This window comes from Nylanderia fulva, unplaced genomic scaffold, assembly GCF_048542155.1.
Source record: "Nylanderia fulva isolate GAGA-0341 unplaced genomic scaffold, ASM4854215v1 Scaffold20, whole genome shotgun sequence".
Lineage (NCBI taxonomy): Eukaryota > Metazoa > Arthropoda > Insecta > Hymenoptera > Formicidae > Nylanderia > Nylanderia fulva.
In genome coordinates, this window is record NW_028190264.1 from 2284800 (window position 1) to 2301336 (window position 16537).

The 16537-nt window shown below is 30.5% G+C and overlaps 3 protein-coding genes across 6 annotated transcripts; 1 reads left to right on the plus strand and 2 right to left on the minus strand.

Annotated features, from left to right (window-relative positions):
- Positions 1-48: 48 nt before the first annotated feature.
- LOC114944034 (Vacuolar protein sorting 35) lies at positions 49-4369 on the minus strand. 2 transcript variants are annotated; one of them, XM_029319742.2, is made up of 12 exons: positions 4251-4369; positions 3359-3557; positions 3120-3243; positions 2857-3052; positions 2599-2793; positions 2432-2515; positions 2114-2350; positions 1748-1896; positions 1187-1673; positions 686-1105; positions 464-607; positions 49-380 (listed from the first exon to the last, which is right to left on the minus strand). In XM_029319742.2, the coding sequence occupies exons 1-12, from the start codon at positions 4251-4253 to the stop codon at positions 201-203; spliced, it is 2418 nt and encodes an 805-aa protein (XP_029175575.1). In that variant the 5' UTR covers positions 4254-4369; the 3' UTR covers positions 49-200. The 2 variants fall into 2 exon arrangements, with proteins under 2 accessions (XP_029175575.1, XP_029175574.1); XM_029319741.2 differs by having other exon boundaries at positions 3359-3578.
- Positions 4370-4849: 480 nt separating this feature from the next.
- LOC146723394 (coiled-coil domain-containing protein 97-like) lies at positions 4850-7541 on the minus strand. Of its 2 annotated transcripts, XM_085482389.1 has the most exons (5): positions 7412-7541; positions 6973-7221; positions 5816-6811; positions 5012-5177; positions 4850-4934 (listed from the first exon to the last, which is right to left on the minus strand). In XM_085482389.1, the coding sequence occupies exons 3-5, from the start codon at positions 6745-6747 to the stop codon at positions 4890-4892; spliced, it is 1143 nt and encodes a 380-aa protein (XP_085338515.1). In that variant the 5' UTR covers positions 6748-6811; positions 6973-7221; positions 7412-7541; the 3' UTR covers positions 4850-4889. The 2 variants fall into 2 exon arrangements, with proteins under 2 accessions (XP_085338515.1, XP_085338514.1); XM_085482388.1 differs by having other exon boundaries at positions 6973-7541.
- On the plus strand, positions 7018-15101 carry LOC114944033 (ATP-binding cassette sub-family C member 10). 2 transcript variants are annotated; one of them, XM_029319739.2, is made up of 17 exons: positions 7018-7348; positions 7877-8015; positions 8101-8862; positions 9042-9299; positions 9429-9705; positions 9787-10010; positions 10150-10387; positions 10472-10740; positions 10850-11074; positions 11136-11347; positions 11449-12304; positions 12393-12619; positions 12788-13294; positions 13376-13567; positions 13635-13878; positions 14366-14505; positions 14638-15101. In XM_029319739.2, exons 2-17 carry the CDS (start codon positions 7878-7880, stop codon positions 14753-14755), a joined length of 4887 nt encoding a protein of 1628 aa, XP_029175572.2. In that variant the 5' UTR covers positions 7018-7348; position 7877; the 3' UTR covers positions 14756-15101. The 2 variants fall into 2 exon arrangements, with proteins under 2 accessions (XP_029175572.2, XP_029175573.2); XM_029319740.2 differs by lacking the exon at positions 7018-7348 and adding an exon at positions 7441-7559.
- The last annotated feature ends 1436 nt before the right edge of the window (positions 15102-16537 follow it).

Genomic DNA, 16537 nt, shown 5'->3' on the forward strand with positions numbered 1-16537 from the left:
GAGTTTTAATGATCACAGTTAATTAATTTCGAATAAATGAATACTTACTATATAATTTATTCTTGTAATAAAGAATGAAAATTAAGACCAATGTTAAATCAAGATAAATGTTTGTTGGTGCTATCGATCCATATTGTCCTCCGTACATATTCTAGAAGTCTTTTATTTACAAAATTACAATGCCGATTCATCTTATGCAATTAAAGCACAAGGCCTTGATAAGAAAGTCCGTCAGAGTCCGCCGATTCCATCCTATTTCTTAAATGTTCCAATGTGTTTGCTAAATGCTTTTGTATTTGATCAGTTTCCTCACTCGCTTCCAGATTAGGAAGCTCCTCTCTAATTTTTGCAATCACTTGATTCAATATTTGCACGGTCACCTAAAAAAATAATCAAATTAGAAAGAGCAATTCACAGAAAAAAATAAGTAAACGCTGTTATATGTGATTGAAACTCTTCTTACAGCTGTATTTCCTTTCTCGTAGAAGTAAATGTAATGATTCAACAGTTCCACATACAATTGCACTTGTACTGATGTGTCCATACATTGGCTTGCTATTCTAATACCTTTCTTCAAACAGTCCAACACTTTACCGCCTTCTTGCATCTTTTTAAATTTGTATTTTTTAATGTAATTTATCTCTCAAATAATCAAGAATAAAGATCGTTGTATATTTATATTTACCTCTTTTCCGCCCGTAGCTAGAGATTTTCCCGACCAAAATATATGTGAACAAGTAGCGACTCCTCTACATTGATCAGGCTTCCTCAATAACTTACTAGCATATAAAGCACACTGATTACGCACAGGCTCTGCATTTTCCTCGCCAAAACAGCTCATTTGTTCAAACGTAGCAATGATCAAAGTAATTGCCGCGAGCTGTGCCTTTGAATCACTTATTTCGTCCTCATATATCGAGAATGCTTGACTCATAAATTCATAAGCGACCATTTCAAAATTATCAAAGCGGATTTCGCCGATCGCTATTGCACCTTGCAGAAATAGCCTTAAAGGTAGTTCGGCCAATTCGGCCTTCATCAGTGCCGTGATAGTCGTGTGACAGAATTGAAAAATTTTTTGACATTTCTTTTGCCACATTTCGTCCTGAGAAAACAAGAGAACATCAATTAACATCATATAATTCAATGATTTTATCTAAGTATACAAATTACTAAATACACAAACCTGATCTTTCAATGATTTGTATGTAAAGGCCAATTGATAACTTTGGAAGATTATAGGCGGCAGAGTGTATTTGATTCTTTTGTTACCACCACCACTGAAATGTTTCCTTGCAGCGCTTAGTATCATATATTGCTGATCCGGTGTTTCTGATTTAAAATGATGTATCAATCTGCCAAGCAGACCTTGTTCCTCGGCGAAATCTTCAGGATCTTCCTCTATATTTGGTTGATCTGGTTGATCTTGTACCAAAGGAGATACCATAGAGAGCACCGCATCCACTTGTTCTTGCAATGGTATCAATGTTTCGTTTTCCAAAATATTTGTTATTATGTATATAGCTAGAGATTTTCTGCCCTCATAATCGAAATAATCCAAGAGAGGTGCATAATGCTCAAGTTTAAGCACCGTTAATATATTCTTATAATTATCTACAGGAATTTTCATTAATCTAACTAGCTCTCTTGAAACGGCACTATTATACTCCAATCTGAGAAAAAAGAAATGTTTAATATATAAATTATAAAAGCCAACAAACATGTATAATAAACTGCTTAAACTTACTTATCGACATTTTGTTTCTGGAATATTTGGACTGTTGTGAATAAAACTTTATCTACGTAATCTACTCGATCGGGATAGCATTTATGCGCCAAGTTTATAAGAGCTACTTGAAGAGATACAATATCTTCAGAAGGCATATCTTGTCTTGTCTATAAAAAAAATATATATATATTTAATATACAAATATATAGTACATATATGTAATTAAAGTGAGATATCTTGGAACCATTCTCAGACTTAAACTAATTTGTAAGGAAATTTCAGTTTTCTAAATCATGAATTATCAAATTTTGTACAGTATTTAATCATCATTGAATGGCTATTTTCATATAATTAATAATAAAGTTTATTTTATTTTATAGATACCTGTATAATAATAGCAATCTGATCACTAAATACGTCAAAAAGCTTAACATCTTGTGGAATTCCTGATATTTGATTAGGACTTCCTGGTCCTCCTACACCATCAGACCGCTGACTAAAGGCTGCAAGTCTATCGATTAGTGATATAATGATGTTCTTAACATTTACTCCATTTTGCAATTCCGCACAAGATTTTAAAAATGCGTTTAACGTTTGTAAATGGAATTCATCAGGAAAGACCTAGATGTATAAAAAAAAAACATTATTTTTCTCATCTTTATTTTTAAGATAAAATAACATTTGTGACATAAAAAAATATACCTGAATTATACACTCCATAAGATATTCCTGGGCTATTGCATCTCTACAACTAACAACCTGTTCCAATATTCCTGGCAGTACAAGCTGAAAATATATTTATGATAAAATTCGTTTAAAAAATAAAGAGAATATATGTATATATGTATGTATGTGTATAAAATATGTACCTTCTTATATTTATCTAGTGTTACTGATTCCAATTGGCTAAGTCGTACAAGATTTGTTCCCACTAGAATTCTAAGTTCTTCCCTTTCTCTCTCTCTTCTCTCTTTATCTCTACTATGACCTTGATGTTGCATGCGTACCCATAATTTATTCATTTCTGCAAAGTTCATCAGAACAAAATCTATGCTGTCACGAACCTGAAAATAAAGTTTAGTAATAATAATATGTAAGAAAACTGTTATAATTTATTAAATACATACAGTCCCATCTTCATCATCGCCTTCGGTAACATCTGGTAAAATATTTCTTGTACATTGTAACAAGTAATTTCTTAAGAATAAACCACGTAATGGATGTTGCACACCTCTGCACATTTCTACAAGATCTCTTAAAAGATCTCTTTTCAAGCCAGGAGTTGTTTTGATGTAGACCAAACCAACAGTAATGAGTAAATAGCTGTAATATTAATCAGATTATCTCACAATTCACAATCAGAAAATGCAGTTTTATAGCAGATACATACAGTCTAGGCACAATATTGCCAACATATTGTACCAATTCATAAAGATCTGTAACTTTTCTTCCTTTTTGAAATTCATCCAATAAATAAAGTTCTAAGTGCCGCAGCTCATCTGTGATTGCCATATCTAATAATAATTGTTATAGGAAATATCTATACTATATATATCAAATATACCCAAGTATTTGTATTAAATATTATAATTCAGATAATCACTGAAATTAATTAATCAATAAGGATACATAATTCATAGTAGCTCTTCGGACTGAGAAGAGAAGTCCTTAGTTCTCCTAACATGGTGGAGGCATGTTTTAGCGCATCCATCAATTTAGACTTATCCAAACAATGTTTCATCTGAAAAGCTTGGACTTTAACCACGCCAATAGCATCTTCCAACAGCTTTTCTTGTTCCTCCATTCCTGTTATGGCAGGTGTCATTGGCTGCGAAAAAAATAAAGATACCTACCAGGAGAACACCAGGTAGTACCGCACTAGGTAAGCCATACAAGCATGCACTACGAATCCTTAAATATTGGGGATACATCAGAAATAACTGATCTATTCATAATTAAAAGTATTGAAAGACAAAATGTAATTCTTAAATCACATATAATATAATATATAATATAATATTAGTATATTATATAATATCACACATATATTATATACTGACATAATATATATAGATCAAATATACTAATATATATTATCTATATAACTACATTTGCCTGCAGTAAAAAAAAACAATGTATAAATATATTAAAAGCAATGATATATTTGAAAATAATTTTAATAATGTAAATGATATATCAATGTATTATATATGTAACAAAATTAAAGAGTATATAATAAAATGATAAGAGTATAAAAAAATAATGTATACGTATATGTTTAAAATTTATATAGAGTAGATTAATTTGCATGGAAATAAGAATTATGCTATCACTACGTGTTATTGCCTTTAAAAAAAAAGAGTCCCCACGAAACAACTCAGACAACTTATTGCGATACATAACCTTTACAAGGCTAAGCTAATAATTTTTCATGCGACAATCACCACACGGAATAATCTACAACAGAATGCTTATTTTTGCGAGCAACATTGCGGAACATTCAAAACACTACGATTCTTACCATTTTCTTGAAAAGAGCACACAATTAATCCTCGTGCACTTTCGATGCTCGTTTTGACAAGACGCGTTCAACTCTGCTAGACTTCTATCCCATTCTATAGAGATCCTCTCTCTCTGATTGGATTTGATAGATAATTTCCATAATTTATGTATGCACATATATATATATCGATTGAGCACACGTTTAAACTTGAACGCAGACAAATTAAATAATTAAGTAATGCTGACTTTTTTTATTTGGAGCAATTGACTAAATTAAAACAATTTATTATGGCAAATAAAAATACTTGACAATAATCAAATCTTTGATCATTTTTATAAATGGTTTTTAAAAACTATGTAATTAATTATAGACTAAAAAGTCTATAAATTTAATTAATTATAGACTAAAAAGAATATTTACGACGACGAAAAAGAATTTTACAGCTCAATATTTTATCTCTTTTAAATATCTATTGATATTTTTTATAAATTAAAATTTATAATTACAGTTCAATATTTTGTCTCTTTTAAATACTTATATATTGATATTATTTATAAATTAAAATGCGATAGAAAAAGGAGCATAGAATTTCTTATAAGAAACATATACAATCAGAATTATATATAAATATATTTATTGTATATAATGTATGCTGGATTATGTTTGATTATCCAAAGAATGTGGATTTGTAGGAGTCTGTTCCTAATGAATAAATAACCTTTCTGTGAATCAATGCCAACAATAGCAAGGCTATCGTAAAGTGTAAAACATTATTTAACCTTAAGTGTTCTCATATATGCATCCAACTCATCTTCAGATTCATTTTCGTCATTGCATTCATTACGTGGAAGAACCATTTCAGGAGCTTCAGAATCAAAGTACCTTTCTTCTTCGTCTTGAGTCCTTAATTCTATATTATCATAAGCCTCATTATCATCCACAGTGCTGAAAATAAATAAAACAATATATAAGACAATTATTTTAAATACCTAAAACATTTTAAGTTATAAAAAATAAAACAATACACCTATTTTATTATATATTCAAATTCATTTTAAAAACTTTTTCATGCACACAAATATATGTTACTATTAATTTATATCTTTCATAAGATATTTGTATAAATATACATAATTCTATATGGGCCGATTTTTCCAACTTCTCGGTAAGTTTTACCTGATAGATAGCATATTTTCGTCTCTTTTCAGATAAGTTCTAAAAAAGAGACAAAGATATGCTACTTGTCGGGTAAAACTTATCAAGAGTTGGAACAACCGACCCTTAATATAGGGCTGGTTGTTCCAACTCTTGATAAGTTTTACCCGACAAGTAGCATATCTTTGTCTCTTTTTTAGAACTTATCTGAAAAGAGACAAAAATATGCTACCTATCAGGTAAAACTTACCGAGAAGTTGGAAAAATCGGCCCTAAGACATGAATATACATGTTTAATCATATATAAATTATTTTGATCATTAATAAATTCTTTAATTATATAAATCTATATTAATATAAGTAAAAACATATTTATGGAGATTTTTTTATTAAGATATATTGTATTTATATTAATAATAAAAGTATACCTATAATCAAAATCCCTATCTTTACCATCCAGGAAACTTTGATACATATTTGTAACAAATTCTTGCCTAAGTAGTTGTATTTCTTGATTTGATATTTTATGTATTTTACTACTTGATAATTTTTTAGCTTTGTTTTTATCAATCATTTCATTTAAATCTCCACCCCAGTGAGAAATCTGTTTATTAAAATTTGTTTCGGATACAGTACTGTCTCTGCTATTATCATCTTCATCATTGTTCTCATCATCTGAATTATCCTCTTCTTCTACTTCATCCTCCTCTTGTTGTTGAGATTCCAGATGCTTCTGCAGTTTGTTCCTTTCAATAGTTTCCATAAGTATATCAACATAATTTGCGCTACGTGTATCAATAGTATCTCTAGCTTTTTTCTCCTCTTCCGTCAAATATTGTCCTACCAAATGTTCATACAATAACGGATTCCTCTTCATCATTTCACATTCGCTGAAATATTCCCCTTTCTCTATTAATGTCTTCAGAGCTTCGTACCTTTTGTTCCTGACATCGATACGTCTTGTAGAATTATTGAAATATCTCCGTAATCTGCTTATATGATAAATCGTCTCGTAATCCTCGCTTTTACTAAAATATTCTAAATGTTCCACTTTCAAATAATGTCCAAATTTGGATAGGAACAAGCAGTGACTCTTTTTCAACAGCTTCTCAGCTATGGCATGTTTCTCCTCATACGTTAACTCAGGTTCTTCCTTCTGCTGACTCTTGAAAATTGCTTTGCTGTTGGCCACATGATTTAGTATCTCCTCAAAACTATCATATTTTACATCTGCCATAGGAAAGTCTATGCTCTGGCGTTTTTTGTTAGCATCCTCATTCTCACTCTTATATGGAATATCCTCTTTCATTTCCAGAGTCATATTTTCCTTCTGAGTTTGAGATTCTTCGATCTCCTTCATCAGTAAGTCAAATTATATTCGGGAAATCGATTTAAATGCCTTATCAGTTGGATTTATATTCTTACTATAATAAAAAAGTAAAAATACTATAATAAAATACTATAATAATAATAATAAATATATATAATAAATATTATAATAAAATACTATAATAATATAAATATAATAATAAATATAATACAATATTAAAAAATAAAAATACTATAATAAAAAGAGTTCTAGTACCTCTACACACAAAAAAATGTGTGTATCTATTATTGATATATCACATTTGCTTCGTTATTTCTCGTGAGATTACGCTTGCATTTGATTGTTGCTGTCCCTTGAGATATAATGAGATAAAAAATCATAATATTCGATCCTTATGTATGTGTGTAATCGCGCAGAAGACAATACTTCACCGGACAATCAAACGTTATCCGAAATTCCGAAGTTTGCGTCACTAAAGTCACTATGCGTCATGGGGAACTTAACCTGTAAATGTTCGTCGATATGAGAGCACGACAAAAAAATATAATACAAATGAGAAGCCGCAATAAATGTTATAGTGCTTATTAATATTCCGTGCTTTCAGTATTTATGACAATCTTTCGATCGACAGGTAAACATTTGCTCAATATGCCAATTTACGTTGTTTGTTTGCTCATATGTCTCATTACCACACCTTATCTGTCTATAATTAATTATCAATCACATCAATCGCCTGATGGTATCATTTTGCAGTTTTTAATCTCGCAAATTTTAATTTTTGTGTAACATTATCTGATCTATCAACTGTGCGATTTGATGAAACACTATTGTTGAGCTCATTTGTAGGTAGAAGTGATATAAAAATTAAAAAATTAGAATATTTTTAAATAAATTAACAAATAATGATACATTATATATACATATTTTATTCAAATATTCTTTGCTTTCTTTGATTTATTTTTAAGGAATTTTTTTATATTTTTGAAAATATATGCGTATAATAATAATACTTCTGTCACAACTTTGCACATGCTTTATATATTTGGTGTATAAATATTTTTCATTACTATATATAAGTACTACATTCCTACAAATATTTGTTTAACCTGTTAAAAATAAAAAAAGTTAATTGTTAATTAATTTTAATTATAATTCTCAGCATGGCAGAGAATTGGTTGGATGACGTAGAGAGATGGAAATGGAACTGGACAGAATTATGTGGATATGATAGAAATATTATTCCTTTGAATCCCGAAACACATGATTTGGGTGTATGTTTCCAACAGCTGTGTCTTCAGGTAATATAATAAATTGTATTTTGCATTAAATTTGAAACATAAATTAATAGAATTTTTTAATCAAATTTATTTCTAAATCTTTCAGATACCAGTATTAGCTCTTATAGCTATAATTTCTGCATATTATTGTGGCAAAACAAATATATCATCAGTCCGACAGCAACGCACTTACCATGCTATAAATATAAGAATTTTTATCACTATATGTCTTGTGATATTGCCTATCATAAGGGCATATATTATTTTGACTAATACTACTATCCCTTTGGTGCATAATGAAGTGCAAAAATACAGCACACCAGTATCAAGAAGCTCAGATGTTTACATTTATAGGAATATAAATCCATCTTTAGATGGAACAGACATTATAAGCAGGATACATGATGGATTAAATCGCACTATTAGATTTGCTAAATCAATTCTGTCACCAGAGAGTAGTATTAAAGATACTACTGCAACTCCTGTCGAACCTTATACCAATAGTTATGAGACAATATTAAGAGTTGCTGATAAATTTACTTCTGCTAAACCAGTGGATTATCTTGTAGCAAGTACAGAAGGTTTAGCATGGGTTATGCATCTTTGTTTTATTTTAAGCTTGAAACGTGGACGTAATCCCAATCCCCGAGGACCGGTATTAATACGAGCATTGATATTTCTTTTAATTGTTATTTCTGTGCTACTATTACGTAGTCACATCAATAAGACGCCCAAAGATGATGTTTTGCCAAACTTATCATTAGGTTTCAGTATCAGCGTAGTTACTCTTCTGATATTGTATACAATAACATTGATACCGGGTTCCAGTAGGCCAGAGCGCACGGGGGCATCATCTCGAAATGTCACGGTAAGTCGCTATCACATGCAAGATCATCTTGCGTTTCGTCGATCTTTATTTTTGGATCTATTATGATTTTCCGAACATATTCAAATTGTATGGAATATTATTTAATTGCTCATGTGTTATTTAAAATTGCTGGATTATTAGTAAACAAAGTTTTATGTAACATATTTATGTGTTTGTAGATAGGAGAACATACTCCATTACTGAGTAGTCCTACTTCCTCATACGTACAATTTCCAGAGGAACAAGACCCAAGTTACCTTGGAATTGCTATGGAAAATGTAACTATTATTTCTAAACTCCTCTTCCATTGGGTAACACCATTAATGGAAAAAGGCGTTAAGGAGCTGTTAAATCATTCTGACGACTTATTTGATTTACCTGATCAAATTAGCACCAATACAATTAGTCACGATATTGACAAATGCTTAAATAATATGGTAAGCAAAAATGCATAACAATCCACAATTTATTTAACTTTTTTTTTAATATTTTAAGCATACATGATAATTATTTCATACTTAGTTTTTAGTAATAATAAAAATAATAATATTATTGATATATTACAGCCGAAAACGACGAACAACAGAATCGAAAATAATTCGGAAATACCACTTCAGACGAATGTAAAAGTAATTACAAAGAAAGTAACATTGTTTTACTTGCTGCACAAATGTTTCGGCTGGGAATTTTACGCGGTTGGAATATTGAGATTTATCGCAGATTGTAGTTCATTTGTAGGACCAATATTGTTAAATAGATTGATAGGCTTTATTGAAGATAAAAATGAGCCAATCTCATATGGATATATATATGCATCTTTAATAATACTCAGTGCTATAATTGGTAAATTATGCAAATTTAATTACAATATATTTTAAATATATTTTGTTACATGAATTATATATGACAAAATAATGTTTATAGGTGCCTTTTGTAATACTCACTTTACATTCTGGATGTCTGTTGTGGGTTTGAAAATTCGTTCTGCAATTATTACTTTAGTCTACCAGAAAACATTGCATTCTTCTAATATTGATTTAAATCACAATTTTAATTTTGGGGAAATCGTTAATTTTATGAGCACCGATAGCGACAGATTGGTCAATAGCTGTCCTAGTTTCCATACATTTTGGAGTATACCATTACAGGTAATTGCATGATATAATAATAATATAAATCTAATTTTTCTTTTTTCTATATGTATTAAAAGAGAGAAAGAGAGATTATATTCTTTATATCTTACATCTTTAAATTTTCTTTATTCTTAAAAATGTTTATATTTTTCAGTTATTCATCACTCTGTATCTTCTACATAAGCAAATTGGAGTGTCGTTTTTAGCAGGTGTTGCATTTTCGATAATACTTATACCAATTAATAAGGTCATAGCGAATAAGATTGGTAAGCTTAGCACCAAATTGATGGAATATAAAGATCAAAGAGTAAGGCTAATGGGAGAAATATTGCGTGGGATAACTACAATCAAGGTCAACGTGTGGGAAGAGCACTTTTTACGAAATATTTTCAGTTAGTATATTTTTATATAGATGATTTGAAGAAAATAATTTCTGATGCTTTAGAATCTTTATCTAAAATATATTTTTTTTGCAGAGCTAAGAGAGAGTGAAGTGAAATATTTACGAGGTAGAAAATATTTAGATGCTCTTTGCGTTTACTTCTGGGCAACTACACCTGTTATTATCGCGATATTAACATTCGGAACATACGTATTGCTTGGAAACGAATTAGATGCCAAAACAGTTTTTACTAGTATGGCATTGTTGAACATGTTAATAGGACCTTTAAATGCATTTCCGTGGGTTTTAAACGGTCTTACAGAAGCATGGGTATCTCTTAAGAGAATTCAAAGAATGCTAGATGTACGTATGTGTTTGAAATTTAAATATGCTTTGAAATTATAATAGAGTGCAACAAATTATTATTAGATATTTAGTTTCTATTTTATTAATATTTATTTTATTAATTTAGCTACCAGACATGGATGCGTCATTGTATTATACAGATATTACTCCTGATGTTGATTTATTGTTGCAAAATGTAACATTAACTGTGAATCGTCCGAAAAGTGATACTATTAACGCAAGTCCAAAAGCTATAATCGCTCCATCCTCGAGTACTGATGTTAAGAAAAGTGTTACCTTCGAAGATGACGATGTCTTTACTTTACATAATATTAATTTATCTGTACAGAAGGTAAGAATAAACTTTACAAAGTTCTGACTGTATGTAAAATATATATATTTTTTTTACCCAGGGACAATTAATCGGTATCATGGGCAAAGTTGGAAGCGGAAAATCTTTACTCCTAGACGGTATCTTAGCGGAGATAACAAAAACTAAAGGGATAATAGCAGTTAACGATGATCACAGAGGTTTTGGATATGTAAAACAAAATCCTTGGCTACAACGAGGTACAATCCGGGATAATGTTCTTTTTGGAAAATCCTACGATCATAACAAATACAAGTAGATATCAAGTTTCTTGAAATTTACAATAATGATAAATTTTTATATTTTTTATATAGCATATTAATTTAAATTTCATTTTATTTTTGCGATTACAATAGGAATATTTTGAAGGCTTGCGCTCTCACATCCGATTTGAATTCATTGCCTAACAAGGACCTAACAGCGGTTGGTGAAGCCGGAAATACTTTGAGCGGTGGCCAAAAGACGAGAATTTCCCTGGCTCGTGCTATATATGCGGATAAAGACATTTATCTGCTAGACGATATATTAGCGACGTTGGATGTCAAAGTTGCTAAGCACGTATTTCAACACGTAATTCTAGGCTTGTTACGAAATAAAACCAGGATATTGTGCACGCATCAGATTCAATACTTGATCAACGCTGATTTAGTTATCGAAATGTCGAAGGGAAAAATTATTAATCAAGGGAAACCGAGCGACATTTTACCCGATCTGGAAGATTATCTTTTATCGGAGTCCATCGAATCTGATTTAGATATTGCGTCTATAAAGATGACACCCAAGGAATTTAATCAATCAGAAAAGAATGAGATGGATCCATTACTTGAAAAAGAAACTACTGAAAAAGGAACAGTACACTTCTCAGTGTATACGTGCTATCTTAAAGCTGTAGGACAATACTTGGCAATTTCAATATTTCTCTCTATGATTCTAATGCAAAGTTCAAAAAATGTTACGGATTTATGGTTATCTTATTGGGTGACTCACTCTAATACTACAACGATCAATTCAACCAACATATCTCGACTTGAAAAATTGCAATTCTATTACGATAATTATAGTTTGCACGATACTAAATACTACTTAACAGTTTATAGCTTACTAGCTGTATTTAACTCTATTTTCACTTTAATTAGAGCTTTTATTTTTGCATATGGTGGCTTGCAAGCAGCCATAACAATGCATAAACAGCTCTTGAAGATAATTATACGGGTAAATATGAGCTAGAGATATAGAATAATTCGCTATTTTTGATATCAGTATTTTACTATATTATATATTTTTATTAAAATTATTTCAGGCAAAAACAACATTTTTCGATATTCAATCATTCGGTAGGATTATAAATAGATTTTCATCCGATACATATACGATCGATGATTCACTGCCCTTTATTACTAACATCTTGCTGGCGCATGTATTTGGCTTAGTTGCTATTATTATAGTTACAGCTTATGGATTGCCATGGATCTTTCTAGTATTAGCACCACTTATACCAATCTATCATTGGATACAAAATCATTATAGGTATAACTTTCTACAGATATACATATATAAATATAAAAATCGATATTTGTTAAATTTATATATAAATTTAATGAAACATATATATAAATTTATAAAATTCATATATATATATGTAAAAAAATTTATATAAAGTTATTTCTATATAAAACATTTTCTATTATTTTTTAGATTAACGTCGAGGGAGATAAAACGTTTATCCAGTATCACACTATCTCCCTTATATGCTCATTTTAGTGAAACTTTAAGTGGCTTAACGAGCATCAGAGCCTTTCGCTCTGTACCTCGTTTTAAGCAGGAAAATGAACTGCTACTCGAAGCCAGCCAAAAAACGCAATTCGCTTCTGTAGCTATCAGTCAATGGCTCGCACTGAGATTGCAATTTATCGGTGTCGCTCTTTTAGCTGGAGTGAGCATTATGGCAGTGTTGCAACATCAATATAATATAGCTGATCCTGGCTTGATTGGTTTAGCGATCACATACGCATTGTCTGTAACCGGATTATTAACCGGAGTGGTAAATTCCTTTACTGAGACTGAGAGAGAGATGATTGCGATGGAACGAGTTAAACAGTATTTAGATCATGTGCCCACTGAAAATACGATGGGCACTAATCCACCTTATGCGTGGCCTAGTCAGGGTGTTGTAGAATTTAAAGAAGTTGTTTTGAAGTACAGGTAATATTTTTAAATTTTTGAATAAAGATAATGCACGATTGTAACATTTGGTAAATGTAATTTTTGTAATTATATTCGCAGGGACCATTTAGTGCCATCGTTGAAAGAGGTAACATTCATTACGCGACCAGCGGAAAAAATAGGCGTCGTTGGTCGCACCGGTGCTGGAAAAAGTTCGTTACTAGCTTCATTGTTTAGACTGACAGAGATCAGTTCTGGGAGTATATTAATCGACAACGTGAATATTCAAACGTTACAACTGAACGCATTAAGGTATTCATAAACCTGCAAAAATTAATCACTGTATGTTAACAATTGTAAAGATAAAAAAACATTCCAGATCCCGTTTAGCAATTATACCTCAGAATCCATTTCTCTTCTGGGGTACTATTCGAGAGAATGTGGATCCGTTAGATCAGTATACCGATATGCATATATACAAAACCCTTGAGAAATGTAAAGTGCATTCTTTAGTTTATCGATTGGGTGGCTTGGGCGCAGTCTTGGATGAAGGCGGTAGTAATCTCAGCGCCGGACAGAGACAATTGTTCTGCTTAGTCAGGGCTGTGCTACACAATGCGAAGGTACTTCTTATCTGTAATATTGTCCGAGAAAGCAATTGTTCGTGTATTAATAACTTGATATTTATTTCTCTCTGTGAAATTAGCCCCTCCTTTCTTATTTTGCTCACTTGCTTTGTTTTTGAATAAAAAATTTATAAGTACCTCAGATCGAAATTATTATCTTTGTAAATCCAATGTTTCATTATGAGTTCTATGTAGCCCCTGAATTCTAACAATTACTATTAAGAAACTAGAATTAAGAGTGAAAACATTTTCTGCAATTTTTCTGAAGATAAATATTTCAAAATTAATTAAAAATAAATTTTTTTAAATTGCATTTTTTATAATGGGGAACGTCGTTAAGTTAGTCTCTCGACTTTTTAAATGTTTTTAAATTTTTATTCAATGATTGAGAATTTAGAATTCTACGGAGGATGCACAGAACTCTATTTTTTCTAAATTTAAAGAAAGAGGATCAATTTTACATAAATTCATTTATCATTTACAGATCGTCTGCATTGATGAAGCTACTGCGAATGTAGATGAAGAGACGGATAAATTTATTCAAGCGACGATAAAGTCTTCCTTCCAAAGTGCAACGGTCATTACAATCGCCCATAGAATAAAAACAATTATGCATTGTGATAGGTATTTAATTCTTTATTTTTAGCTTTTTTCTTACTTAATAATCTGTTAATCTGTAGATATAAAAAATTTTATTAATTTTGTAATGTATTTTTTACAAGTTTTTGCACGTCTAAAAATATTTTTTCTATTTAGAGTTTTAGTGATGGGTGATGGAGAGGTATTGGAGTTTGACGAGCCAAATTTATTAATCCAAAATGCCGATTCTTATTTCTATCATCTGGCTAGTCAAGAATTTTCGGATCCAGAATAATTAAGCGTGTGATACGATCTGATTATGCAGTATGATTCAAGATGAATGTTGTATATATATAATTATGATGATAATATGCATATGATGTATTATATACATTATATTTTAAGCAAATTGTATTTTTATACGACAGGATTACATTTTCCTTTGAGGATAAGTTTGAAAATGACATCTACAAAAGTAAGAAAAATTTTTTGCGAGATATGTAACATACTAATATCATTGTTACCGTAAACATTAGTTGTAAAACTGTTTAAGATTTAATTAATGTTTATGGGGACAAGATTCTATATTTAATTGTAAATTATCTATCTATATATTTTATATATAAAATAAACATTCAATAAAAAATACAAAACGTTTTAGTTAATGCCTCATACTTCATATAATTAAAAAAGGATAAGCTTTCTTCATCAGAAATTTTAATAAAACTTTTATCTATCAAGCGTTAAACTCCTAATCCAATTTATATGCTGTATAATAATGAAAATATTTAAATTATATCATTTTGTAATCCAAATATATTTCAAATTACACTCTGACATGGTTAATTTGAGAAGCACGATTGGTGCGATTGATATCGTAATTAAGAATGTGAATTGCTCGCTGTTAAAGGTGAACATTTTGCGATATTGTTCGCGGAGTTAATTAGCGGCCCGATAGCGTCTATGCACGTGTTGCGAGTCACGTTTGCATGTCTGTGTTTGCTCATAAACGAGCTCGAGGAGCAGCATAATTTATCCCGTAGTAATGTATCCGGCATTCAGCCGTATGACATGACGTTTCCTCGCTGTCATCGTTATAAGGCGGCGAGAATTAATGAGCTGTAGCCTCGGCTAATTTGCTTCTCGTTTTTTAATTGCCCGAAATTTAGCGGGACATGTACTCCGCTATGTCGACGTGTCAACGAAAGTGAGACGTCCCGCACACTCGTGTTCTACCAACTGAATTGCCAGAATGCGAGAGAGACATGTCTCGGAAAACAAGCACGATTCATGCTGCTAATGAGGTCGTTTATTTTACACAATCGGTCGGTCTTTCATAGCGTTCTGCGATGCAAGAAGCTCTCTAAGTTAAGCTTTGCTCGCTGCAGTCAAGTTATCGAAAATTTTTATTTAAAAAAATTTAATTTAAGTATTATTTAATATTTTAATATTTTAATAATCTATTAGAAATATGACGTTAAATGCGATTTATTATATACTAGATAACACAAGCGCGCGCTTCGCGCGCGCCAAACAAATTATTAAATTATAATGCATAATAGAAATTCAAGAATACTTATGTACTGTACAAAGTATTAAAAAATTAATTCCTTAAACTCGGGTGCCACATTTACATTAATATATTAAAAACACAACATTTCCAAGTGCGAATAAAAATCTTTAAGCAAAATTTTAAAAAAATTTAAAAAGTGTCATACTTTTTAAGATATTTAAAATTCACATGCTCAGTCGTATTTAGAATCGATTCTTATTGTTTAGAACATTCCCAATCGAAAATATATTTATGGAAAATGCAGAATTCAAAATCTTAAAAATTGAAGAGAATCAACTTTGAAATTTTTAATTAACGATTAATATGATCGAAGTGATTAAGCGATCTTTGATTAATCTAGCTTATATCAATCGTCATTGTAACGATCTCTAATTAATCTTTCTAAAATTAATCGTCAATTCAAAATATTTTAATTACATTTGATTACATCTGTTTGTAATTAAATGTTATAATTAATTTAAAAAGTAATTAATTAATCAGCATCTCTATTATGTATATAACTTG

Coding starts and splice junctions, on each gene's coding strand:
- LOC114944034 (XM_029319741.2), bottom strand. Junction 3,244..3,358: donor GAAGAGCTACTATGAATTAT/GTATCCTTATTG, acceptor AATTATTATTAG/ATATGGCAATCACAGATGAG. Junction 608..685: donor TAGCTACGGGCGGAAAAGAG/GTAAATATAAAT, acceptor AAATTTAAAAAG/ATGCAAGAAGGCGGTAAAGT.
- LOC146723394 (XM_085482389.1), bottom strand. CDS start 6,747: ATGAAGGAGATCGAAGAATCTCAAACTCAGAAGGAAAATATGACTCTG. Junction 5,178..5,815: donor GATAGGGATTTTGATTATAG/GTATACTTTTAT, acceptor ATTTATTTTCAG/CACTGTGGATGATAATGAGG. Junction 4,935..5,011: donor CATATATGAGAACACTTAAG/GTTAAATAATGT, acceptor TTTATTCATTAG/GAACAGACTCCTACAAATCC.
- LOC114944033 (XM_029319739.2), top strand. CDS start 7,878: ATGGCAGAGAATTGGTTGGATGACGTAGAGAGATGGAAATGGAACTGG. Junction 12,620..12,787: donor TGGATACAAAATCATTATAG/GTATAACTTTCT, acceptor ATTATTTTTTAG/ATTAACGTCGAGGGAGATAA. Junction 13,568..13,634: donor TTACAACTGAACGCATTAAG/GTATTCATAAAC, acceptor AAAACATTCCAG/ATCCCGTTTAGCAATTATAC.